The sequence below is a fragment of the Panthera onca genome, chromosome B3 (genome assembly GCF_046562875.1).
Source record: "Panthera onca isolate mPanOnc1 chromosome B3, mPanOnc1 haplotype 2, whole genome shotgun sequence".
Classification (NCBI taxonomy): domain Eukaryota; kingdom Metazoa; phylum Chordata; class Mammalia; order Carnivora; family Felidae; genus Panthera; species Panthera onca.
The window spans coordinates 73,357,932-73,384,537 of NC_138344.1; the positions used below are offsets into that span (position 1 = coordinate 73,357,932).

General features: G+C 52.8%; 2 protein-coding genes across 10 annotated transcripts; both read left to right on the top strand.

Moving 5' to 3' along the window:
- The first annotated feature begins 6,830 nt into the window (after positions 1-6,830).
- On the top strand, positions 6,831-10,276 carry MRPL52 (mitochondrial ribosomal protein L52). 9 transcript variants are annotated; one of them, XM_060619193.3, is made up of 5 exons: positions 7,106-7,204; positions 7,309-7,369; positions 7,448-7,515; positions 9,291-9,355; positions 9,722-10,276. In XM_060619193.3, the coding sequence occupies exons 1-5, from the start codon at positions 7,177-7,179 to the stop codon at positions 9,869-9,871; spliced, it is 372 nt and encodes a 123-aa protein (XP_060475176.1). In that variant the 5' UTR covers positions 7,106-7,176; the 3' UTR covers positions 9,872-10,276. The 9 variants fall into 9 exon arrangements, with proteins under 9 accessions (XP_060475183.1, XP_060475176.1, XP_060475182.1 ...); XM_060619199.3 differs by having other exon boundaries at positions 7,150-7,204; positions 7,312-7,369; positions 9,291-9,362; XM_060619194.3 differs by having other exon boundaries at positions 7,150-7,204; positions 7,312-7,369.
- Positions 10,277-11,768: 1,492 nt separating this feature from the next.
- Positions 11,769-22,413, top strand: MMP14 (matrix metallopeptidase 14). The gene is made up of 10 exons (XM_060619187.3): positions 11,769-12,163; positions 16,163-16,311; positions 16,691-16,813; positions 17,194-17,501; positions 17,998-18,159; positions 18,602-18,762; positions 18,940-19,078; positions 19,211-19,361; positions 19,838-19,953; positions 20,333-22,413. The coding sequence occupies exons 1-10, from the start codon at positions 12,059-12,061 to the stop codon at positions 20,665-20,667; spliced, it is 1,749 nt and encodes a 582-aa protein (XP_060475170.3). The 5' UTR covers positions 11,769-12,058; the 3' UTR covers positions 20,668-22,413.
- Positions 22,414-26,606: the final 4,193 nt, after the last annotated feature.

Genomic DNA, 26,606 nt, shown 5'->3' on the forward strand with positions numbered 1-26,606 from the left:
AGAATACAGGAATGAATAAACAATGCTGTTCCTCCTAGACTGATTTCCCAGCAGCCTCGGCTCTGGGAACGTCCTTGAAATTGCCCTTCTGACCCACTTATATGCGTCTGTTGCTCTGGCTCCTAAACCAAGCAAGTCGTATCTGGAAGTATTTATTCCTTTTGACAGTAATGGGTTGAAGGAGTGGGAGGGTATCATTTTGTTTTACTGGGAGGCCTAGAATGGTTCGGATTGAACTTGTTTCATTAATGGGAAAACAAAAGGCCCCGCATCTAACGCGCTTCCCCGGATCCGAGAAGCTCTCGGCCGCTTGGTCCCACGTCCAGGCTCAGGTGACCGGTCTGCGCGCTGCGAGAGCAAGATGCGACGGCCGCTCAGCGACGACTAGGCAGAGGGAGGCGAGGCTCAGGTTCAGGAGAACGCAGGCGAGTTCAAGAGTGGAACCGCAAACCCCGTAGGGGACGCCCTCCCGCAGTTCTCCCCTCCCCCATGACCCTGGCCCCACACTCCTCCGCCCCCGCCCAGCCAGCAGGCCGACCTCACCTTTGCCCCTTTCTCCCACACTCCCCAACCCCCAGCCCCGCCTCGCCTTCCCCTGCCGGCTCCCTTTAGTACCCTCTTTCCCTTGGCCCCTGGGTGTTCCGTATCCGCAGCCCCGAGACCTCGCCTTCCCAAACCCCGACCCAGCCGCCGCCCACCCTCAATGCTCCTCTTAAACGCTTGGTCGCCCCCGATGTCCAGGTCTGGATACGGATGCCAAACCGGGGTCTGCCTTGAGGGACCAGCAACCCACCCCACCCGGCGTCCCCTTCCCTTCCTTCCCCCTGGCCAAGCAGCCCCCGCCCCTCCCCGGGCTTCAGGAAGCGCTGGAGGAGGGGAGCGTGGTGGGTGGAGGGAAGGGCGCCAGGGTGCGAGAGCCGAGGTGGCCTGCAACCCGCTCCCCTGCCCTCTCTTCGCTCAGGCACAGCTGCGCTACCCCGGGACAGGGAAGTGTCTGCGGATACCCTTAGGCGCGTCCTCCGCCCCAGGGACGCTCAGCTTCCTCTTCCCTCCCTCCCAATCCCGCTCGCCCTGGCTGCCCGACGGGGGTCGGGCCAGAGCCCCAAACCCTGGCAACCCCGCCTCCAGCCCCGAGATGCAAAGCTGAAACTCCGGAGGGACTCTGGACTGCAAAATCCCGTGGGGGAGGAGGAAGGGAGCGGCGCCCGCCGGGAGCCAGGGGAGGGGTCTCTCGGATGGGCGTCTCAACTCCCCGCCCCCTCGGGGAAGCTGTTGCATCAGCTTCGAGATCCCCAGTTAAAGAAAGTGGTCTCCACCAGAAGGGGAAGGTGTCGGGCAGTAGAGCTGCCGCCAGGAGGCAGCACTTAACCAAAAATATCCCGTTCTCGGGTGTCGGAGAGGCTGGAGTGCCCAAAGCATCTTTCATCTGAAGTCTTAATGGCCCCACCCATTTGTTGTGGGGTGGACCCAACAACAAAGGGTGTTGCTGAGCTGATTCAAGGAAAGGGATCTGGAAACGCCTAAAAGATGACTTGTAAATAATACGATTGTTTGTACACCTTTTGGACAGTCCAACTGTGGCATTTTTAAAGCCAGCATTGCCACTCTGCAGAAATTCACCAAGAGCTACCCACCTTCAAGACCAGTCTGGTGTGGGGCGCCTGGGTGGTTCAATCAGTTAAGCGTCAGACTTCGGCTACGGTCATGGCCTCACAGTTTGTGACTTCGAGCCCTGCATCAGGCTCTGTGACTTCTTTTTAAAAGACCACTCTGGTGAAATGACACACAGCTGAGAGATTTCCCAGCTGCAAGAAAAAAGAGTGTAGCCCAAGGTCATAATTTACCCATCTTGAACCTGGATGATTTAACACAGAATTTAGCCCGAATTGATTTAGCATCCATGGGGAAAGAAAAGGAATGTGTTACAATAAATTGTCTGTTAAGGAAATAATATGCAAAGCAATATATTGTGTAAGGGTGGCCTTTAGTTGCCACATTTCTTGCATGGGTTGACAGTGATCATTGTTGAGTGGTCCTAAGGAGGAAGATAATGAAGGAAGGTAAAATAAGATACTTCCCAAATAGTTTGCTCTTCAAACTTCAGTTTGGTCATAAGCGTGTAAAAAGGAGAACGAGTTACTAAATGAAATGGAATTGGTCACCCTGAGTCAGTTTCACTGATATTTTCTCCAACATCATCATTATTCATCTCAATGATTTAAGAAGCACCTAGCTTCCCAGGGGCACCTGGCTGGCTTAGTCAGTGACTCTTGATCTCGGGGTCCTGAGTTTGAGTCCCATGTTGGGCATAGAGATTACTTAATTCAAAAAAAAAATTGGGGGTGTCTGGGTGTCTCAGTCAGTTAAATGTCCGACTTTGGCTCAGGTCATAATCTCGTGGGGTTCATGGGTTCGAGCCCCACATAGGACTCCGTGCTGACAACTCAGAGCCTGCTTGGGATTCTTTCTCTCCTTCTCTCTCTACCCTTCCCTTGCTCAAGGTCACGAACTCTCTCAAAATAAATAAATAACCAAAAAAAATTTTTTAGTTTAATAAAAATAAAAAATAAAAAGCATGTGAGGCGCCTGGGTGGCTCAGTTGGTTAAGCATCCGACTTCTTCAGGTCATGATCTTGCAGTTCCTGGGTTCTAGCCTCACGTCGGGCTCTGTGCTGACGGTTCAGAGCCTGGAGCCTGCTTCGGATTCTGCGTCTCTTTCTCTCTCTGTCCCTCCCCCACTTGCATTGTGTGTGCGTCTCTCTCTCTCTCTCAAAAGTAAATAAACATTAAAAAAAATTTTTTTAATAAATAAAAAGCACCTAATTTCTTAGAACAGTGCATTTGTACAAAAGCTAATGTGTACGGAACACACAGAAGGATATTTGAATAAACATACTGGACAAAAACATGAGTGGGTGGCAAAATATTAAAACCAAAATACAGGCTGTATTCCTTGAGAAGCAAGGCGTTTAAGAGAGGAAAGACATGAAGCTCAGATTCCTGACGCTTCCCATTGCTCTTAATTCCAGCCTTTGCCAGATGAAGTCCAGAGGTTGAAGAACATCTAGTTTGGAATGACAAAGCCATTTTCCTGTGGTTCATGAGTCTAATGAAGTCATTAAGGAGAGCTGTCCAATTGCCAGACCCCTTCCCCTGCCACAGTGTTCTATGAGGTCCCTGAGAAGGCTGCTGATGTTAGCTGTCAGCACTAGTGTTCTTTCTCTCTCTCTCTCTCAAAATCCTAAACCATATTTCCTGCTATTTACAACCCACAGATTGTCCACAGCATACTAACCACGTCAAAAGCTGAACTCGTCTTCCTTCCAAAGACATTTCCCCTCCCACATTTCTCAGTTTTCCCAATTAAACTTCCCATCCTGTCCCCCAAAGTTCTCCAGCTCTGGCTCCTTGACTCCCATAGATATTCAAGTATTGCACGTGTTCATTTTTGCACACAGAATTTATATTGTTCACCTTCATGTGTGTGCCCTTTTTTATAATTTTGCAAATTCAGAGCACCTGGCTGACTCAGTCAGTAGAGTGTGTGACTCTTGAAGTCAGGGTTGTGAATTTGAGCCCCACGTTGGGGTAGAGATTACTTTAAAATAAAATCTTTAAGGGCGCCTGGGTGGCTCAGTCGGCTAAGCATCTGACTTCAGCTCAGGTCATGATCTCGAGGGTTTTTTTCTGGGGGGGGGGGGGGTTGTTGTTGTTTTGTTGGGGGTTTCTTTGTTTTTGTTTTATTTCTAGGTTCTTGACTTTAAGCCCCGCAATCAGCTGCTCACTGAGGTCAGTGCAAAGCCTGCTTTGGATCCTCTGTTCCCCTGTTTCTCTGCCCACACCCCACTCAATACGTGTTCTACCTCTTTCTCAAACATAAATAAACATTTGTAAATAAATAAATAAATAAATAAATAAATAAATAAATAAAATCTTTAAAATAATAATAATAATAATAATAATAATAATAATAATAATAATTTTGCAAACCGATGGTGTCCCCCAAGTGTGTGAGCTACTGAAAGAGAGGAATATTGCTGGTTCAACTATTTTATATAGTGATGGTGGTAGTCAGCTTGTCATCTTTCCTGTCAATCTTGACTGTTGACACGAAGGTTGTTTTTCCAGCCCCTGGCTTCTACTATTTGATTTGCCAACTGGGAACTATGTAATGGGATTCCAGTGCTGTCTACCTCAGCTGTCTATCTCAGAAACAGCCAAAGATATACAGAGCCAGGCTTGGGAAAGTGGCATTCAGTCACTATTGCAACTGTCAAACTATAAATCCACAGCCATGTTTTGATTCCATTTCCTGATCTCTGAAAACTACAAGCAATCTGTACGATTGCTTCCTGGACTGTCTTATCTACTTTACAGATGTATTATGAAAATCATGTGAAATCATTTATATAGAAGTGTTTTGATAGGTGAAAATGAAGTGTATGAATGCAAGATGGTAATAGTTCCTTACTGTCTTATTGCCCTTGCCTAGTATTTTGGGATCCATTTGTTGGCTTATAGTCAAGGGTCTTTTGTTCCCATCCTTTTTTTGGTTCAGCCCTAGCTATACCACTCTTATTGTTATTGAAACAGCTGCTTTTACTTCTTAAACCAGGATCCACCCTTCCCCTCTTTCAAAGCACAGCTCAGAGCCACCTCCTGTGGAAAAACTTCCCAGTCTTGCAGAAGGAAATGATAAACTTCCAGATAGGCCATTGCACCACTCCCTCAGTTTCCCCCAGTCAGCACGCATTAAGTGTCTAGCCTAGCACATGGTAATGGGCACTTTTGTAGGAGCTTCACCATTTATAAAGCATCTGTACTTACTTCAGTGTTTTAAGATGTGATATATTAAGGGTTTTTTTTTTTTTATTTTTTTAGTGTTTATTTATTTTTGAGAGAGAGAGAGATTGAGAGAAGGAGTAAGAGCAGGGGAGGGGCAGAGAGAGAGAGAGGGAGACACAGAATCCAAAGCAGGCTCCAGGCTCTGAGCTGTCAGCCCAGAGCCGACGTGGGGCTCGAACTCATGAACCATGAGATCATGATTTGAGTCAAGTTGGACACTTAAGTTGTTTTTTTTTTAAGGTTATTTAATTTTGGGAGGGGAAAGGGGGAGGGAGAGAGGGAATCCCAAGCAGGCTCTACGCCATCAGCATGGAGTCCAACTCAGGGCTCATACTCAGGAACCATGAGATCATGACCTGAGCCAAAACCAAGAGTCACACGCTCAACCAACTGAGCCACCCAGGTGCCCCTAAGCTTTTTATGAAAAAATTAAAGATAAATGAATTCCCCAAGACAAATAAATTATTCAAAAGAGGGAAGGAGCCACAGATCTGTGTTTTCTATGTACCGATACAGTAGTCCCACCTGATCCACAGGGGATACGTTCCAAGAACCCCAGTGGATACTTATAACCGTGGTAGTACCAAACCCTGTATATATTATGGGTTTTTTTTCCCATATAGACATACGTATGATAAAGTTTAATTTAAAATCAGGCACAGTAAGAGATTAATAACAATAAAAATCATAACAGTATATTGTAATAAAAGTTATGTGAATGTGATCTCTCTCAAAATGTCTTATTGTACCATATTCATCTTTCTTTTGTAGATGATAAGATAAAGTGAGGTGAAATATGGGCACTGTAACTTAGCGTTAGGCTACTATTGACCTCACAATTTGTCAGGAGTATCTGCTTCCATAGGGCAACTGAATGTGGATAACTGAAACTGCAGAAAGTGAAACCATGGTTAAGGGGGTACTTCTGCCTTGTTGCTGCAAGGATTATATTAGACAATATGTGGTGGTAGCCCTTGTAAAACTGAAATCGGATCTTAGCTCCAAAACCTATTCCCCAAGAAAGCCTTCAGCTCTCTCCAGATCAGCTTCCCATCATAGCTACAAATGGGTACTTGCCAACACTCATCTTGGAGAACTTCTGACTTCTGCTGCCTCCATTTTGACCTCAAACTTTTTTTTTTTTTTTTCATTTTTTAATGTTTATTCGTTTTTGAGAGGGAGAGAGACAGAGCAGGAGCAGGAAAGGAGCAGAGAAGGAAACACAGAATTCAAAGCAGGCTCCAGGCTCTGAGCTGTCAGCACAGAGCCCAACGTAGACCTCAAATCCACGAGCTGGGAGATCATGACCTAAACTGAAGGCAGATGCTTAACCGACTGAGCCACCCAGGCGCCCCTTTGGTTGGGTTCTTTCCAGCCAGTCTCTTGGCTCAGGTGGAAGACCCTGAGGGCATAGCAACCTCTGAGGAGAATGAAACAACCCAGTCAAGCAATAAGCACTGTCCCGAGACACAAAACACCACCCATGATTGACTCTAAGCAAAACACTGATAGATTTGACCTTCACTGCCCCCCTGCAGGTACTCGCCCACCTTTGCCCCTCAACTTTCCTTGTATAAACCTGGAAGTATTTTCAGCGCTTTCAGACACTTGACCTCTGTCTTCCTGGTGTTGGCCTCACTGAACTAAATCCCTTTCTGGTTTCACCACTGTTTGCCTTTGGATTTTTGTCAGTGGCAAGTGGCCAGAACCTGATCTGTTTGGGATCCCCAGAACCAGGTGCTCTTGCATCCCTGTGCACCTGCTACCATCTCAACGGTACTGTTATAGTAATGTGGGTGATCATCATTGTCTTCTCTCGCTAGACTGGGCACGCTATCAGAATAGTGATGACGTCTGTTTTGCAGAATCCCCAGCACTTAGTACAATGCTTGCCACATAAGCTCTTCAATTGTGTTGAATAAATAAGGACGGAGACCCAAATTTTCCGATTCATTCTAGATTTGACACCTAGGCTGAGGAAAAACATGTTACAGTGATGCAGAAGACAGAATAAGGGAACTCCTCTAAGATAATGACATAAATTTCAAAGGACTAGACACCGCTGCGCAGAGATCGCTGGAGCTGCTCAGAACGATTCAGTCTAGGACACGACTTCCACTGAGGATGTAACCAGTACTGACGATTCATACACAGACCAACCACTGTCGCCTAAATACTAGGGCCGCAGTTTTCTCCCGCTCTTCCGTACAATGGCCCAAGATGGCGGGGCCCGTGATTGAGAACCAGATTCAAGATGGCGGCTTCCGACTTCCCATGCGGCGTAGCGCGTGACACCGGGGTCACGCCCACTTCCGGCTCCGCGACTTCAGCATGGCTGCTTTAGGTACCCTGCTTTTGAGTAAGTGGGTGTGGAGTCGGTGGGCTCAGGGGCCCGCGGGGGCAGGGCTAGGACCCCTGAGTCGAGTGCACGGCGTCTCTCCCAACTCTGCCCTGTTTTCCCAGCAGGTGTCCGGAAGCTGCACAGTAGCGTGGCGGCTCGGGCGGGCAGTCAGTGGCGACTCCAGTGAGTTACTGGTTTAAGGGGGTCCTGGGGTGCCAGAAGGTGGGCTGAATCCTCACCGGAATGTTTTTCTCCACCCAGGCAGGGCCTGGCTGCTAACCCCTCTGGCTACGGGCCCCTTACGGAGCTCCCAGACTGGTCTTACGCGGGTGAGCGCTGATCTGACAGTTAACTGTCCCTAAGAGAGTTTCGCCGAGATGGAACGTCCCTGGACTGAGGGTGGGAGGGACAAGGGTAGGTTAAGGCGGGGATGTGTGTGAGTGAACATAGTATTGAACTTTATATTTGGAGTTGGGGAAAAGCAGCCTGAGTACTTTGTATTTTAAATTATGCCTATAGAAAGTGCAGCTAGACAGGATCTTGTGGGGTGAGAAGATAATTCTAACTTGGGGCGCCCCGGGGGAGGGAGTGACAAGATCTTTACGCTTCTCAGGGGCGACGATTTTTAAAAAGGTAGAAAGACCCACCATTCTACGTGGTGAGTACATTGTTGAGAATTTGCTACCAGATGCAGGGAGAACTCTTTGAAAGGCTGCCTAAATGAACATCTCAGAAGAGAGGGGTAGAAGGGTGAAGACTGAGGATGGCGGGCTCCCTTCAGAAAAATTTCTTCCCTTGAAAAAAAAGGAAGGAAGGAAGGAAGGAAAAGGAAAGAAAGAAGGAAAAAATAGATATTAAACCTAGAAGGGAGGGATGTTAGAAAAGTTGAAGCCATTCCCCATTCCCTATATGGGACTTCAGTTTACAGGTGGGAAAACTGAGGCCTCAGAGTTCCCGTGATCAAACAGCTAGGTAATAGCAAAGCTAGGACTAGAACTGAGCAGGAGCCAGGCACCGTTCAACAGCACAGAGACCTGAATACTGATACCCTATTGGATTCTATAGGAGTATGATCCTGAAGAGGATGGTGAAGGTTTTTCTGCTCGTTATTTACTGTAGGAAGCCTAGCACCTCCCAGAAGTAGTATGGAATATTGGAAAGACTCTGGAATTGAGTCTTAATTCAGGTTCTTTACTTGCTAACTTGTAGTCTTGGACATGTTACTTAATTGTATCTCTCAGTTTCCACAAAACTTTTGGGCAGACTTTTCACTGTTTGCTTCTTACTCTGTAGAAAGTAAGTGTCCTTTTTCTTCAGCTCCATTATTAACTACTTCAGGTCAGATATTGCATCTTTTCACCAAGTCAGCAGATATTTATAGAATTTTGATTATGTGGTTGTGTGCCTACCCTGCACTACAGTGAAATCTAGGGATGCAATCCATGAAAGTCTGGCTGGGAAAACGGCATGACATCTTTAAAAATTAATAATAGTTCAGTGCTCTACCCCTTTCCAAGAGGATCTGAAGTGCCACATAAGGCCAAAACAAAACACAACAACAACAAACAAACAAAAAAAGCAATAGTACAATAAATGTCCCAAGGCAAATAGATGAATAATAAATAACCAATATGCACTTCTTTCATAAAGAGATTTGACAGAGTTGAAAAGGTTAAAGAATGGTTTCTGGGACAGATAGGGCTTGGGGGGGGGGGCGCTAAGGATGAGAACTGGGCTGAAAGGAAAGGAAAAGAAGGTATTTCATTATGGAGTGAGATGGGATTCAGCAAAGATTCATGGAGAGTGGAACGGTGATCAGATTGCTTGAGTGGGGGGTTTCTAAAGCTAAAATGAGATTCAGCACTTCAAAGGACCTTGAATTCCAGGACAATGAGGGGTAAGTGAAATCGAGTAGGAGTGTGCCTCAGAGCTTATTCTTGGCATATCTTACCCTTGACACTGAGGGATGGGTTTTGGAGAACTAAGCCATCACGGGTGTGAAAGTGGAAGAGAGGAACTAGAGACTGGTTCTTCCCTTGTCCCTGTCACAGTGCCTTCACAAGGTGCTGTCAGCCATCTCTAATACTTGTCTTTTTTTCTGCAGATGGCCGCCCTGCGCCTCCAATGAAAGGCCAGCTTCAAAGAAAAGCCCAAAGGGAGAAGTTTGCAGTGAGTGGCTAGAGCCCAAGCCAGGGCAACTACTGGGAGGGAAAAAACTTTACATTTTAATTTGTTTTGAGCTGTACTGACACATAAGCTAACTCGTACCCCCTATACCGAGGTTTTAACAGCTCAAGGTTTTTACAGTGCTTTGAGGAGGGGGGAATGGAGTGAGCACTCCGAGGGTGGGAACCAGTGGTAGACATTCTGCTACACATTCTCCTTCCTACTTCCCAACCCAGGACCTGGTCCCCCTCCCCACTCAACAGTGTCATTTTCCAGCCGAAACTTTTGCCTTTGATCTGTGAGTGAAAGGATATATGTGCAGAGCCCAAGCCCCAGATGTTATCCACCCTGTTTTCCTGTCTGTTTCAGAGACGAGTTGTACTGCTGTCACAGGAAATGGATGCTGGCTTACAGGCATGGCAGCTCAGGCAGCAGAAGTTGCAGGAAGAAGAAAGGAAACAGAAAAACGCTCTTAAACCCAAAGGGGCTCTACTGCAGAACCCACTACCAAGTCAATAAAAAGCAATACTTGTCTCCCTTTCCCAGCCTCTCTCTGGCTTTCTTCTCTATCACCTACATGCCTCATCCCAGTCAGAAGAGAGCCTTCACGTTCCCCATCTGTCTTCCCGGCACAAGAGCTTGGACACCAGAAAGAACAGCCTGTAAGATCACTGCCTGGAAGAGTTGGCTTAGTGCCCTCATCACTGGTTCCGTTCCAGTTCAGTGGAACCTTGCTCTGGGATGCTTCCCTCCTTCACGAGCCATAGGACTGGCCCAACTATGAACAGTAGCTGCTCTGCGAACTGCTATGAAAAAGGGGCAGCAGTTTTCCTGGTGTTAGCTAGGCACTCAAGCCTTTGACAGCCCATACACAGCTCAGGCTGTGTGCAGTTACTCATTTAATAAATGTTTTGATGAAAAAGGTTTTCCGGCTGAGGTCCATTTCTTGGCAAGCAACTGGTGTCAGTTTTCCTAAGCTTCAGATACATGGCCCAAGAGGATACCCCCACTGGGAACACTGACATGGGAAGAACCAGACTTCGGTGTCGCATGTTCTGCTAAAGAGTTGGATTCTGAGGTTTCTTTGGTTCTGGCGAAGTTCCAGAGGTTGGTTAGAGAGAGGCCTGTACCTCCCAACCGCACTTTGTGTAGGGGAGCCCTGGAGGTAGGTGCTCAGCCCCCAAACAGTCACCATGGCATAGGTATCTAATACCCATCATATATCTCCCACAAACCTGTTAGCTGTCTGGGACCCAGGGAAAGCTTTCATTTAATTGATCACGGATTCTGGGGGAAAAGGACCTTTGCTCCAGTTACAATACAGAGCACTGGGCTTTTCTTCCGTTATCCTGCCACAAACTTGTTCCTGGATCTCTAGAATTTCTGGAGCTTCCTACCTGACCTAATTTCTGTCCAGCCTCCTTTATTCCTTGCTTTCTTTCCCTCCCTTCTTCCCCCCACAACCTCCTTCCTCTCTCGCTGACCAATGCAATTCTGGGATCTTAGATTTCGCTGATGGTCGAGTTTTCTGTCTCCCACACTTTTCCTGCTTCTGTTGTGCTGCTTTTCCAGATCTAACTCAACCTCTTATCTGTCTCTCTCCCCCACTATCCGCTTCAGCGTGCCCTCCCCTTCTCCCGCATCCCTCCACATTTTGTTATCAGTTTAGTCAGTCCCTGAAGACTTTAGTCTTCAGGGAACTGCCTTTTTCCAGTGTAGAGGGGGAGCTAAACCCCAAAGTCCTAATTCCCAATCTCTCTGGTCTAACAGTTTCCCTAAATTTGATTTGCCTTTCCCCACATTCCATGGCCTTGTACCTCTTTCCTCCCCAGCCTGCTCTAATTTAAGGAGCAGCCAGATTGCAAATGATGATAATTAAGGGAGTGCATTTGTCTTTCCATAAGAACCCCCAGACCCAATGTGGTTGTGCAATTTGTTGGTGGGTGGGTGGATTGTATTACCGTTGCATGTTTGCAGCAGGAGAGGGATGGAGGTGGTTGTCAAGATCCAGGGGCAAAAGTTTCAATTTGGTTGAGCCACAGGTCTCAGCGGACAAACCCCCAACCCAGGTGTGGTGGACATGGAAGACCTTCACCACCGTCATCCTAGACTCTGAACTCGTTTGCGCCAACCACTGGGCTTCCCAGTACTTCCCACTCTGAGGTGAGACAAATGCTGAATACCAGAGGACTCAAGCCACCCAAAATATGCTTAGGGGGAGAAAGTCTCCCACATCCCGTCCGCTGGGTTCCCCCCCCCCCCCAGACCCCCGTCCTTAGCTGTGGCCTCAACCCCTGCAGATGGCAGCCTCCACCACAGAAAGGCAACTTAGGGGTTTTTTTTACCCGGCTCTTGGCTGTAATTGGATTCAGGCTGAAACAACCACGTCCGCACCGGGAAAGGAGGGCATTGGGGCGGGGGCGGAGAGGCTGTGGGAGAAGGGAGGGACCAGAGGAGAGAGTGAGAGAGGGCTCGCGGATCCAGTTCGCAGACTAAGCAGAAGAAAGATCAAAAAACAGAAAAGAGGGGACGAGCAAACAGGCGCTTTCAAGAGCCATCCCCTCATCTCCAAGCGGACAACGGCCTAGGAATCCAAACTCAGCGCCCACCGAAGACAAAGGCGCCCTAAGGGAGTGGCGGCACGACCCCAGGGCTTGGGCCCTACCGCGGAGCCCGCACGGCTGGCGGCCGGGACAGTCGCGGACCATGTCTCCTGCCCCACGGCCCGCCGGCGGTCTGCTACTCCCCCTGCTCACGCTCGCCACCGCGCTCGCCTCCCTCAGCTCGGCCCAAAGCAGCTTCAGCCCCGAAGTAAGTGAGCTCCTCCAGTCCTGCCGGGAGTCGCGCCCGCCGGGGAGGCGAGCCGGGGGTCTCCCAGGTCTCCCCCGCTCGGAGAGCAGGGCGCCGGAGGTCTCTGGCCCTCCGACCCGCAGGAACCCCCTCCCTTCCTTTCCCTGCTCATCTCCAAACTTCCAAGTCGATCCAACTTCTGCTTCCCCCCAACCAACCCCCGACCCGCCGCCAACTTTCTTCCCCAGCCCTTTCCTGGGAAGAGCTTTACAGCGGGGCCCACCCCAACCCTCCCGGTTCTGCCGGGCTGTGAGTTCAGCTCCGGAACCAGGAGGGAGCCTGGTAAATACTTGAACTCGGTTCAGACCCAGCGCTGCCCTGGTTCCTTGTCATGTGCGCGAGATCGTTGTTTCTTCAACTTTCCAACCCTCCAGCGCTCTCCCGCCCGCGCCCGCCGGCGCTGGGGCTGCCAGGGAGGCTCGAGTGGACGGCGCCGCGGCTCCGGGCCCCCCACGCTGAGCGCCTCCCGGGCGGTCCCGGCCCTCCGTGGATGCAGGCGCCGCCAGTTGGGGTCAGGGCTGGACGGCCTGGCGGCCCCGGCCCCCGACCCACCCCGCCTCCCTGAGCGGACCCCTCTGTGTCCCCGGCCCGGAGCCCTGGCGTCGAGGGTCGCGGAGCTGGCGCCCTGGCCGCGTTTCCGTACACACAAAGCTCTCCTTGTGAGCCAGGGGCTCGGCCGGCCGAGCAGCCGCCTCCTGCCTCTACCCCCACTCACACCACCCGCCTCCAGCGAGGCCTTTAGGCTCTTTTTGTTGCTTTTGTTAATTGCTTTTCTGTGTTAATTGCAGGGAGACTGAGGGCAACGCACCGGGGAGTAGGGTGAGAGGGCCAGGCCCAGGGCACCCCGCAGGGTCTCTACCGCCTCCGGCGACGCCCCCCCCCCCCAACTCTTTCCCAGACTCTGGCCCACCGGCCCGGGAGGAAGCCGCGTGGGAGTTGTCTGGGGAGGTTTTTCCTCTTTCTTTCTCTCTCTCTCTCATTTTGGGGTGAAGGTGGGAGACGAATTTGATCAGCTTCTTATTTTGGGCCATCCCAACCCACTCAGCCCGGCAGGGCCTGGGTGCGGTCGGGAGGGGCCGGGAAGGGCCCCAGAAGGGGGAGGGGATCTGGACTTGGCTTCCTCCCTCCTGGTCCTGGCCCTGGACCCACCCCTGGAGGAAACATATCCAGAAAGAACACACTCTCTCTGTCCCGAAGGGATCCGAGGCTAAAAAGAAAAGCGTGGCCCTGGGGAGAGGGTGGCCAAGGAGAGTGCGAATCTGCTGTGGGGCCCAGCCTGACAGGGTCCTGCTGGAGGAGGCATCCTCTCTCCAGGCCTGGAGTCTTCATCAGAGGTCTGCAAGGAGAGCCCCTAACAAAAGGAGTCTGGACATCTAGGGGCTGTCCCCTGCCAACTTTGCCTGTCCTGCCTTCCCTCCCCTGCCCCACTAGGCCCCCCTAGGGGAGGGGCAGCAGCCCTGGCTCTGTTTTAAGTGGGTCATGGGCAGTCCCAGTGCCAGAACCACCATTTGCTTCTGGGCCACGGAGGGAGGAACAGGCCCAGAGGCTCTGATCCAGGGCCTTCCTGAGAGCCAGAGTTCCCCTCATCCACCCACCCACCTACCCACCTTCTGCAGGACTCCTAGGCCAGAGGTGGGAGGGGTTCTGTTGAGTTTTCCCCTAGGGGAATACTCAGACCACTCAGTTTTCGAGACAAAGCCAGCCAACTGAGTTTTTTGACCTAACGTAGTTGCTCCCTCTCCAGGCCAATCTAGAGGGCGAGCTCGGGTGGCGAGGCCTCAGCCAGCCGGGTCCCTCCCACCAGGCCTCCAGAGTCCTGCACCAGCTCCAGGACAGCCCTCTCCTCCTTGTGGCCTGTCTGGCACTTGGCCCTTCCCCCACCCAGCCGCAGACACAAGAGTCCTCTCTTCTGTGGTTCCAACCTCACCTCCTAGTCTTCTCTGTGGTTCTTGCTTTGCTCAGAGCCTAGGCCTGGGAGGAGAGGGATGGGGGCACTTCCTTTCCAGGCTTTGCAGCTCTCTTTGACTCCAGGGAAGTCCCTTTCTTGCCTAAGTCTCCATTTTTCTCTCTTGCGCATGGTTGGGGGGGGGGGGGACTTTGTGGGTGTGAATATTTAGACCTGCCTACTTTCTTGAAAGACTCACAGGGGAGAGGGATTGATCCCACCGCTCCTAGATGTGGATTCTCTCCACCTCTCTGCCACCCTCTATTCTGTCATTCTGCCCTAGCAGAATTCCCCTCAGCTTTGCTCCCTGAGGGTTGAGGGGGCCTGACTTCAGTCCTCCTGACTGCCAGCTCCAGGAGTAGGCCACTCCCAAGCTTCTCCAAAGCTGAAGAAGTGGCTCCCCCACCCGGGGTCATAAGCCTGGGGTGTGTGTACCCTACAGGTGAGGCCAAGGGCAAAGGGAGTTTCCTGCATACTTGGGCACAGGCCATTGCAACCTCCCACGGGCACTAGCTGTGGCATCAGCCAGCGCAGGTCAGGGCAAGCAAGCCTACAGCTTGTGGGGAGAGTAGCCGGGTTCTGGAGCACCCTGCTCTGCTCCCCTGTGGTAGAGCAGAGGTTAAACTTTGCTCCCTCCTCTACCCCTGAGGAGGGGCTCTCAGAGCCGGGTGGTGCTAAGGTTATTCAGGCCAGGCCTGTTGGCTGGGGAAAGGCTGGGTTGTTTACATCTTGGGCCCTAACTCCCATCAGCCTTGGGGGATCACTTCCCAGAACCCTGTTGCAATTCTTGCCCCTGCGGGCACATGTCTCCAGTCAGCTGCTCCTGAATCACCCCCAGCCCCAATGCAGGAGCACTGCTCCACTTCCCGGGCTGGGCCCAGAGGTGAAGGGCCACATGAAGATCCATCCTGACAACCTGGGATAAGGGATGTGGTGCCCAACAGCAGCCTCCACCCCTCTGCACTCCCAGATTCCATCCCAGGCAATGTGCAGGCCCCCTCTGGACTCCTTAAGAAGGCAAAGCTGGAACTGGGACCAGAGTAGTATCTCCCCTAGAGAATCCCAGCATTTTCATATTCCATATACACCTTGGCTTATTTTACTTTTCAGGCTTTAGGAAAATACTCCATTGTTCTTACAATAAAGGCTGACTTTCCACCCCCCCCCACCCCCACCCCACCCCCACCCCCGTCAGCAGGGCTTTGTAGTTTGCATACGTTTCAGTCAAACACCAAAAACCTAACTTTATTTTAAGGCAGCATGCCAGCCTTTATATTATGAACAATTCACAACATACCTTAAGTAAAATACAGTCACCGAGTCTCTACCACCTCCCCCATCTCCCACTGCCCGTACTGAGAACCTTAAATAAGGACCTTTAGGTCCCATGCCCTAGGTCAGATGCTCTGATGGGAACAGTGGCAGGATCCTGGCTCAGTGGCTGGATCACACCCCCAACACCTCCAAACGTCCCGGCTTCCCCCTCTCAGCAGCCAGCCTCAGCCCTAGCTCCTTTTCTGCTCACCTTTCCAAAAAGATCTCAGCTGTGAGGGTCCTGGAAGCATGGCATCCCTGTCCCAAGAGGGTCTCATGCCAGGACCAAAATAGAGCCCCCTCAGCCTCCCCACCTCCACCCATCAGGGGCACAACCCATCAGGTAGGACATGCTATATTTACAAGAACACTGACACGGAGGAGGAAAGTGCTGGAGGAATCTCAGCTCTGAGAAGACGAGCCATCTGGGTTCCCATTCTCAAGAGAGTTCACAGCCAAAGTCCAGAGCTGTGGCTCCCTACCCTGTTTGAGCCCACAGCCCCAAGAAGGCAAGTCCTACTGGGGCCTGGGCCAGAGTTCAGGTCCAGCCTGGGAATTCCTCCAGCCCCACTGCCAGAGCCAGGCTGGGAGCTCGTTGCCCTTTCCTCCTAAGCCAAGGGTGCATGCCAGACACCGTGAGGGGGTAGAGTCTCCCCTTGGGCCAAGTGGGGATGCTCTAAGCCACGTTTCTTTCCCTACAGGCCTGGCTGCAGCAGTATGGCTACCTGCCCCCGGGGGATCTGCGAACACACACACAGCGCTCACCCCAGTCCCTCTCAGCTGCTATCGCTGCCATGCAGAGGTTCTACGGTCTGCAAGTGACGGGCAAGGCTGATGCAGACACCATGAAGTAAGTGCTAGGCCCCGGCAGGAATTCTCCCCAGCACCCACAGAGCACAGAGAGGTTGCTACCTGACTCCTGCCCCCTACCTCAACCCCGCACGCTGACCCTGAGTAACATATGCCTACATGTGCTCCTTCTCTCCCCTGGTCTATGGCCCTTGCATCCCTTCTCCTCTCCCATGCCCTACAGTCTCCCTCCCATCCCCACCCGACCCTGCCTCCGCCCACCCTATACTCCCACTTTTTTTTTTTTTTTAGACCCTCTCTTATCCACCCTGACCTCATAACCTTGGCCCTTTCCCACACTGACCCTGAGGCCAGACACTCCCCCACTCTGAAGACCTTTCTCTTTCATACACTATCCTGACTACAATCTCACACCCCAGGGCCATGAGGCGCCCCCGCTGTGGTGTTCCCGATAAGTTTGGAGCGGAGATCAAGGCCAATGTTCGAAGGAAACGCTATGCCATCCAGGGCCTCAAATGGCAGCATAATGAGATCACTTTTTGGTGAGTCCAACAGGCAAGTTGCCTTTCTCCCTTCAGAGTTGCCCTTCCTGTCAACTGTACTTACAGACTGTGAGGACTCCTGTCCTACTCACCTCTGTTCCTGTGAAGCGTCCTCGGGAGTGGGGAGGAAAGGGGCTTTAATCCTGGAGAATGGTGCAGCCTGGGGGGCGGGGGTACATCCCAGGGCCAGAAAACCAAAGCCTGTGGGTCCCTTGAGCCCTCAGTTCTTGGGGCTGAAGCATCGTGAGGCAGCAGGAAGAGCCAGGTCAGCAGAGGTGGCTGGGCGGTTCAGGCAAACCTGGGAAAGTGCAAGGAGGGAGAATTTTATCCTTTGTTATCCTAACACACTCCCATCCTCTCCCCGTGCGGCTGGACCTCAGCATCCAGAATTACACCCCCAAGGTGGGAGAGCATGCCACATTCGAGGCCATTCGCAAGGCATTCCGCGTGTGGGAGAGTGCCACACCACTCCGTTTTCGAGAGGTACCCTATGCCTATATCCGAGAGGGCCATGAGAAGCAGGCCGACATCATGATCTTCTTCGCTGAGGGCTTCCATGGTGACAGCACACCTTTCGATGGCGAAGGTGGCTTCCTGGCACATGCTTATTTCCCAGGCCCCAACATTGGAGGGGACACCCACTTTGACTCTGCCGAGCCCTGGACTGTCAGGAATGAGGATCTGAATGGTGAGCGAGGTAGCCCTGGGACTCATTTATTCTGGGGAGAGTCAGTGATTGTTTTCATGGGGGGTCTCCTGCCTCCTCCCAAAACCTCAAACCCCACAGTCTCTGGGCTACAAACATCTCCTAGTCTGACTTCCAGTGAAAGCAGGGATCTTATTTTGAGCTATTTACATCTGGTCCCTTCTCTCACCCAATCATTGACTTCCCAGTCAAAGACTTCCCACTTTTCTAGGCAAATGGCACCTCCAACTCCTGGGAGAAACTGGGGCCCAGATAGGACCTCAGCTCCCCTTAATACACATCTTCCTGGTATTGGTATCTGGCCCCAGAGCACTCTCTCACCTCCAACCAGAACAGATCGCTGACTGGCTTGGTGGCTTTTTGGGTGGAAAACATAACAGGCCCAGCCTCGGGTATCAAAATGAAGCCTCTGGTGGGAAAGCAGAGAGTCTGAGGGAAGGGGCCCAGGCTGCCCTCATAATCATCCCCATCCCTCCAGGGAATGACATCTTTCTGGTGGCTGTGCACGAACTGGGCCACGCCCTGGGCCTTGAACATTCCAACGATCCCTCGGCCATCATGGCACCCTTTTACCAGTGGATGGACACAGAGAACTTCGTGCTGCCTGATGACGACCGCCGGGGCATCCAGCAACTGTATGGTGAGTAATGTATGCCTACATGTGCTCCTTCTCCCTCCTGTTTAAATTGTTTTCAGTGTCTATTTAGTTTTGAGAAAGACAGACAGAGCATGAGCAGGGGAGGGACAGAGAAAGAGGGAGACACAGAATCTGAAGCAGGCTCCAGGCTCCAAGCTGTCAGCACAGAGCCCGACACGGGGCTCGAACTCACAAACCACGAGATCAGGACCTGAGCGAAGTCAGCTGCTTAACCTACTGAGCCACCCAGGCACCCCTATTTCTTCTATATATTTTATTCCTCTCTCACCTTTGATCCCACCTTTTCTGTCCTGCCCCAGCTGATTGCTTCAGCCTCCTCTAAAGGTCCACCCACACCTTTGCAATGGTATCGTCTGCCCATATATCTGTTCTTTCCTCTCCCCTGTCACAAAGTCTAAAGTGCCTTTCATGTTCTCTACACCAGGAAGTGAGTCAGGGTTTCCCACCAAGATGCCCCCTCAACCCAGGACTACCTCCAGGCCCTCTGTCCCTGACAAGCCTAAAAACCCCACCTATGGGCCCAACATCTGTGACGGGAACTTTGACACCGTGGCCGTGCTCCGAGGGGAGATGTTTGTCTTCAAGGTGAGAGGAAGAAGTGGGCTGGTTTGGGAGGCAAGGGGGCTCTTTGCCCAGCAGGCTGGGTAGAAACAGCAGCAGGAAGGCTAAGAACTAGAGCTGAGGCAGTGGGAAGCTTTGGGGACTGAGCCAGAGGACTAGCTACAAGACATAACGCCCTGTCCCCACCTTGACGCCTTCCAGGAGCGCTGGTTCTGGAGGGTGAGGAATAATCAGGTGATGGATGGATACCCCATGCCCATCGGCCAGTTCTGGCGGGGCCTGCCTGCATCCATTAACACTGCCTACGAGAGGAAGGATGGCAAGTTTGTCTTCTTCAAAGGTAACCAGGCATTCTACCTTAGTGCTCTGGGTGTGGGGAGAGTCTCCCTGAAAGAGTGGATTCCACTCGACTTCTCCACAGCCGCAAGAGCCCAAGTGGAACCCTGATCGTGCTCTTCTCTCTCCTCCCCAGGAGACAAGCACTGGGTGTTTGACGAAGCTTCCCTGGAACCTGGCTACCCCAAGCACATCAAGGAGCTGGGCCGAGGACTGCCTACTGACAAAATTGACGCTGCTCTCTTCTGGATGCCCAATGGAAAGACCTACTTCTTCCGGGGAAACAAGTGAGACCCCATCCTCTTGACCCAAGGCCTCTCTCCTCAGATACCACCACCAGATTCTCTCAGTCCTACAGGAGGACCCACTTTACCCCTGGGATGTTTCCCTGGAGACGTTGCTGGCTGAGCCTCTGCTATTGCCTAGCAACAGACAGCCTCCATTAGGTGCTGAGTGAGTGGGAAGTGACCGGGTCACCATTTCAGACCTGGTCATTTGGCGCCTCCTGCCCCCAGCGCCGTGCCTCCACCCCAGCTGCCAGGCACTATCATTAAAGGCTACTGGTGGCTCCTTGCAGCCTGGGACCTCCCATCCACCCCCACCTTCCGCCACTTTCGGCCACAGGCCCTCATTACTCAAAACCCCTGTCCTGCACCCTGTCCATAGCCACCCTTTGCTCGCTGGTGAATTCAGTCCTGGGCCCTGCTACCCTCCAAGGACATGCCCAGGGCCCGACCGCTTCCCCTCCTCTCCTCTCCTCCAGGTACTACCGTTTCAACGAAGAGCTCAGGGCAGTGGACAGCGAGTACCCCAAAAACATCAAGGTCTGGGAAGGAATCCCTGAGTCTCCCAGAGGGTCATTCATGGGCAGCGATGAAGGTGAGCGGCAAGCGGGGGAGGGTGTCTGGGGGGGGGGGGGGGCGGTATGAAGACAGGGGGTTAAGGAAGAACAGGAGGAAAGATGGACAGTATCACGTAGAAAGCAGTGATGATGAGAACAGCAGAACCCTTGCTGTGTGCCAGGCTCTGAGCAAAGTGCTTTGTGCACATCGGATACCTAATCACCACCATTCTGCCAGCCTGCCACTAGAATTACCCCCTTTTACAGCTGAGGAACCCGATGTTCAGAAAGGGTTGGGGATTAGCTCAACCGGGTCACTCCACTCACAGATTTTCCTTCTGTTCTTCTCTCTGTGGGTCTTCTGGATGCTGCCCCCATCCCTTGTTCTCCTTGCCACCTTCTTGCTGACCCCTGCAGTCTTCACTTACTTCTACAAGGGGAACAAATACTGGAAATTCAACAACCAGAAGCTGAAGGTAGAGCCAGGCTACCCCAAGTCAGCCCTGCGGGACTGGATGGGCTGCCCCTCATCGGGGGGCCGGCCAGATGAAGGAACTGAGGAGGAGACAGAGGTGATCATCATCGAGGTGGACGAAGAGGGTGGCGGGGCAGTGAGCGCGGCCGCCGTGGTGCTGCCCGTGCTGCTGCTGCTCTTGGTGCTGGCTGTGGGCCTCGCCGTCTTCTTCTTCAGACGCCATGGGACCCCTAAACGACTGCTCTATTGCCAGCGTTCCCTGCTGGACAAGGTCTGACCCCCACTGCCGCCCGCCCACTCCTACCACGAGGACTTTGCCCCTGAAGGCCAGTGGCAGCAGGTGGTGGTGGGTGGGCTGCTCCCACCTGTCCCGAGCCCCCTCCCTACCCTGCCCCCCACTTCCCTTCTTTTCTGTCCCACGACTGCCTCTCTCAACCTCAACCCTGGCGTTGCTTCTTCCCTAGATGGGTCCCCTGGGGGCTGATCAGGGGCCGCCCCTTCCAGCCCCTGGCCCCCCCCCAGGGGGCCTCTGTAGCTTGGTGTGTGTCCAGCCCCATCTGAATGTCTTGGCTCTGCACTTGAAGGCAGAACCCTCGGACCTCGCTGGCAAAGGTCAAATGGGGTCATCTGCTCCTTTTCCATCCCCTGATGTACCTTCAACCTCTGAACTCTGACCTCATGAGGCTCTGGGCATTCCAGCCCCACGAGCCCCCAGGCGCAGCCCATTGGCAGCTTCCTACCACTCTTTCTGGCTAAAAGGAATATAATTTTGCTGTGGGGGGAGACCCTGAGAGAGTAGGAGTGGGTGGGGGCTGCACAGCTACCCTAAGACCTTGGGAGGAAAGCTCAGAGTCAGTCCTCTCTGCAAAGATCTGCCTCTGCTGCGCCTGGCCCCAAGAACTTCCCCAGAAGGAGCCTGAGCCATTAAGGGGCTGTAGAAACCCTTGACGGCCCTACCTCCACAAATGTTAGCTTCAGCCGGGGATGTCAAGGTTAGAGGAGCTGAGACCAGGGGGTGCAGCTACCGGGGTGGTGTGGGGCCAAGGACAGAGACTGTCTGGAGCCCTGGGGGTCAGCCTGAAGGCCACAGAGAAAGAATCTTGCTCAAATGCAGGCAGCTGGAGTAGGGACCAAGGAACAGAGCAGTCAGAGGGGACAAGACAGGACCAAAAGGCTAACAGGGAGGTGCAGTGGGAGTGGATGGCCAGGGGCCGGGCAGGCCAGGCCAGCAGGGACACGGCAAGGTGGACTGTGGTACCCAGGGAAGGGCATGTTTTATTGGAGCTCTCAGGAAGGGCCCGAGAGAGGCACACCTACTCACACCTCCTCCACTTTGGTGCCCTTCCTCCAACCAGAGTACACGTATGGGAAGGGTGGGGAGCCCAGAGAAAGCAGCAGAGACAACACACAACCAGGGACTGGCGACTTGGGACCTTAATGATGGCGGCCACCTAGTTAGGGAGGTGACTGACCAGGGGCTGGCAACGCTCAGCCAGCAGCCTCAGCTGGCCTCAGTCAGACGGCAGGTGCCTGGGTGAGTCTCAGTCAGGTTAGCCCCTCACTTCTTGATGCCCCTGCCCCTCAGCCCATCCTGCCGGTGTCCTGCCTCCTCTCCCCCACCCAGTCCACACATTTGAAGTCTCCTTTGGCCACTACAGGTGGTCATGGTACCGGGGACTTGGGAGAGTGAGACCCTGTGGGGGCAGTGAGAGGAGAGGGACGTCAGGGGTGGGAGGTTATGGGGGGTGGGGGGAGCATGGGATGAACGGTGCTGGCAGTTCGGCTAAATTTGTCTTGTTTGGGTTTTTTGTTTTGTTTAATGTATATTTTTATTATAATTATTATATATGAATTCTCTTCAAATCGTTCCTTTTTGTTAACAAGGGGCATGGGAAGGGTGGGGGTGGGGGGGCAGAGGCATCCGACCCCAGGAACCTGCAGGGCGGGGCTGGGTCAGTGCCCTCTAAGGACATTTTTGACCTTGTTCAACCTTTCCACAAAGAATAAATGGTGTTTCACATTCTTTGTGTGGCTGCGTTCTCTCAGAAAGAGAAATGAATGGAAAAGGCACTCGTAACTGGTGTTTTCTGTGAGGTGGGGTTTTAAAATTTTTCATAAAGGACTATGTTTATTCTTGGTGGACAACACGGACTCAGGGCCTAGCTGGGAAGTGGGACATACTCCACTGGGGCAGAGAAGTGGTCCACAGAGCCCAGCTGCTCTCTCCCAACCTAGCCAAGAGGTTACTTTAGAGGTCCAGAGCTGCAAAGGGCAAGAGGAAGTGGTCAAGCTGAGGCCACTCGGAAAATCTTCCTAAATTGCATTACCCTGTCACGTGATCTGGCCGCAGACCCTCCATTTCCCCAGACCTGTCTTTTTGCTGCTAGGGACTCCCAGGATCTTTGACATTCAGCCTCAGGCAGGCCCTTTACCCCAGCCCTCAGCATCTAAGCCTCTTCTAGGCCTGGGGCTCTGCCTCAGGAGCAGAAGGAACAGAGAGGCAACCCATGGCCTACTAGGAGCAGCCTATCTCTGGCAAAACAGGAGTTTCACCCCACTTGACCAGGAGAGGCAGGATGGTCAGGTTGGAAGGGAAGAATAACAAGGCTTTGTTTCTTCGAAACTGCTGCCCCAGACTGGGTTCCCAGGCTGTCCACCCACCCTTCCCTTCCTCCGAAACCAGCCTGGAGGGAGGAATAGCTCAGTTGCTGAGTCAGCTCAGCTGAAGGGGAGCAGCCCTCTTTCTTCCTCCCCTTCCTTTCCTGCCTTAGCCCGGCCCTCCCCGGGCTCCAGCCCAGGCCCCCTCCACAGCCTTCCTCCAAGAGCACTGGCCCCACCTAGACCAGCGGTTCCATCCAGCTGCTCTTCAGGGCTGGTTGGTGTGATTGCTTTGGCAGAAGGGGTACCCCACCTCTCTGCCAGCCAGGAACCCTGACCCTATGACTGGCCTCCTACACCTCTCCTGCCAACAGCTGTTTGGCACGGCCTGTGTGTCTCAGCGGATTTGGACACCACCACCCTGCCACCCTCACAGGAGGGGATGGGGACCCTGAGAAGCTGGCACGAGAAAGTCAGGGGTTCTCTGGGGGGTGGGGGGCCTGTGCATGTCGCAAGGAGCTCAAAGATGAGCTCATGGCCCCTTTGTGTTTTTGTGGCCCGCATCTGGAGGCAATTACAGATGTTATCCAGTGGGAGTTCTGCAAAACACAGCTGGAGCCAGTAGAGGAGCCTGGGGAGGGGGGACTGCCAGAGGGAAGAGGAGGGGGAGCCTAGGGCTGCCACGGCTGGAGTGCGGTTTCCCCATCACGAGGAAATTGTTTGGCCCTGATTCTGGAATCACAAGATGCTCTCTGAAGCCAAGGGGGAGAGATGGGAACGGAGGACCAGAGACAAAGGGGGAAGAGGTGGAAGAGGCTTCATAAGCAGGGAGAATTGTGGGGTGGAGGCCGGCAAGGTCCCGTGCTTCTGACGTGCCCCGGGCCTGAGGGATCCAGCCCATGAGGCCACCCAGAGACCCCGGGAGGGGCCTTGCTGATCACACAGGGTCAGGCAGGGTGAAGGGAGAGCAGAGGGCCCTGTGGCTCCTGAGAGACCTGACAACACTGCTTTCACTGGCCCTACCCCGCTTTGTCCGTTGGGCCTGACCCAGTTTCTAAGGTTCCAAGTTCCTTTATTCGAAAGCAGCACATGTGAGCTAGAGCAGCCAGGCGAGAGCCAAGGGGAATCTGTGAGGAGGTTTGGGCAGAACCCAGGGAAGCGGCCTCAGAGGAGACTGGACCGGGGGCAAGCGCTGAGGAGAGACAGCGCTCTGCCCACCACTGCACCCCCACACGTTTGAGGGGGGAGCCACAGACTCCCTTCTCCAGGGCTCCCACCACCAGCTGGGCCCACACCTCCAAGGCTGCCAGCCAGGCACTGGGTCACTGACATGAGAAGGGGAAGACCGAAGAGGAGCTGGGCCTTCTAGGGGAGAGAGGACTGAGTAGAGTGATGCCCCACACACAACCCTGGGTCAGCTCTGCTGGACCTTCACTGTCCCTCCCCTGGGGCCCCTTCTCCCCCTTCTGACAGACTTCCCCATCCTCTTTCCCCTCTGGACTCCTACTTCCCTTTCCAGCTAAAGGGAGGTGGTAAAACACCAATATTGCTGAGGTCCTCGTAACACCCAATGACACAGGCACTAATGTTGCCCCCATTTTATGGGTTTGGAAACTGAGGCCCGGAGAAGACTTCCTCAAGGTCACAGCTCATTAGTCCAAAGTTAAAACCCAGGTCTTTCTGATTCTTTTTTTTTTTTTTTTTTTTCTGTACAGGTAGATTCTGACCATTCTCTGGGTGTCCCTTCCAGGGTGGACCCCATGTGGCTGGGTGTCTGTGTGGTAGTGTGTGTTCTAGAGATCTGACAGCATGTGTGTGCGTGCCTATTCTTCTGGATGGCAGCATTGGCATGGGGAATAGGGCTGTTCCTCAGGAATCCACTTTGCCTGTAACCACCTCCCTCTTGGGGGACAGAAACAGGTACTCTGAGGGAAGGAAGGAAGAAGCAGGAAGGACTCAGAAGCCAGAGGGACTGAGCGGGATGCATGGCAGCAGCTAGGGGAGGGATGGTGGTGGTGAGCAGCCGTGGCAAGGGCTCCGGGAGGACAGTTCCCATTCCCCGAGTCCCCAGGGAAACCCCAGTCAAGGCTGCTCCATCGTCCTGCAGTCCCTGTACCCCTTTCTTACCCACCCCCCAAATCTGAATTCACCTCCTTTAGGAGACCAATTCCTGTACACCTAAACTGGGGGTTTCTGCTTCACTCCCTCAGACAGTTTTGGGAGACCAGAGAGACCCAGAGGCAGCCTTCAAGGGGGCTGGGCAATGGGGGCCTGGAAAGGAGGCAGGCCTGACTGGCCAGAAGCCACCTTCCAAATGAGCTCACACACATACTTTCCACCCTGGCCCACGGCCGAAGGCTGAGTGCCTTCCAGGCCAGCCTTCCCCAGCCAGACCCAGCCCCCTCTGTCTTCCTCTGTCCCTCACCAGTTGTGGACCCAGGGGCTCTACAGCAGGATCGGGCACCTGAGGGTAGAGCTGTCACCACATCCCAAGGGAGCAACTTCCACTGCCTCTATGCCGAAGCAGCTCCCCCCTTTCCCCAGAGTGCCTTATTTCTCCAATGTGCCCTTTGTGGCTTAGAGGAGGAGGAGGCCAGCTTCCTGCCCCCCAAAGACCCACACCTGGATGGGGAGGGGCAGTAGAGGGTACAGAAGAGGTGTCTACACTGCAGTGAATTGGCGGAAGGACTTCCTTTGAGTGCCTGAAGTAGCTCATTGACTCAGGGACCAGACCAGGTCTGGGAGCTGCCTCACCATTGGGTCACATCCTGCTCACACACTTCACTTCCCGATAGGGCCACTTCCCCGATTTAGGGCAGGATAGGCTCTGGGTGGGGCAAGGCCAGGATGACCACAAAGGAGGGGAAAAGACTGATGCCTCCGAAGGCCTAGCGGATTCACACACACGCGACAAGCTCCAGCTCATTTTGATCCAGCCTGTGGTCAAAGACGTCACCCTTTGCTCAGCTTCCAGAGACATGTAGCACCAGGCCAGAGAGCAAAACTAATTCCCAAAAATGCTCTCCTTGGCCACTCAGTGTCTGGCTCTGTGCTAGGAGTGTGGCCGCCCTGACCGTATATCCTGGATCCAATAATATCTTCCCAAAGTTCTGTGAGTTAGTATATTCAGACATGGCAGACAGTTCATCCCACTTTGGATTCCAAAAATATGGCCACTCCAAGTAGATCACACAGCCTGCCGTCGCCCTCCAAGACACTGATGGGATAGTTCGGTCAGGGAATGACTATGATTCATAATAATACCGACCCCATCACAGCCACCTGACAAACATGTTCGGTCCTCACTTCCTTACAAAGGAGTAGGAGGGTGCTAGGCACCCAGCACCCCCTAATAAAAGTTTGTTGGCTTAAATTGCCAACGAAAGTTGTGCCTATACACAAGTAAATGGCTCTAGCTGTGAATCTGTAAGCACTCTAGACACATCTATACAAGTATTATGTTACACAACTTACAAAGTCATTGAGCTGTAGGTTTGTTTGTTTGTTTTGTAGGTTTAAGTTTACTACATTTTATGAACTTTACCATATATTTCCCCTCATTCTTTGGAAAGTTAAAAAAAAAAAAAAAAAAAAAGAAAGAAAAATACATCAAGGTAA

Excerpts from the sequence above, each read along its gene's own strand:
- MRPL52 (XM_060619193.3), top strand. The coding sequence starts at position 7,177 with ATGGCTGCTTTAGGTACCCTGCTTTTGA. Across the intron at positions 7,370-7,447 it reads GGCAGTCAGTGGCGACTCCA|GCAGGGCCTGGCTGCTAACC; the intron begins GTGAGTTACTGG and ends TTCTCCACCCAG. Across the intron at positions 9,356-9,721 it reads CCCAAAGGGAGAAGTTTGCA|AGACGAGTTGTACTGCTGTC; the intron begins GTGAGTGGCTAG and ends TGTCTGTTTCAG.
- MMP14 (XM_060619187.3), top strand. The coding sequence starts at position 12,059 with ATGTCTCCTGCCCCACGGCCCGCCGGCGGTCTGCTACTCCCCCTGCTC. Across the intron at positions 19,079-19,210 it reads CAAGTTTGTCTTCTTCAAAG|GAGACAAGCACTGGGTGTTT; the intron begins GTAACCAGGCAT and ends TCTCCTCCCCAG. Across the intron at positions 19,954-20,332 it reads ATTCATGGGCAGCGATGAAG|TCTTCACTTACTTCTACAAG; the intron begins GTGAGCGGCAAG and ends TGACCCCTGCAG.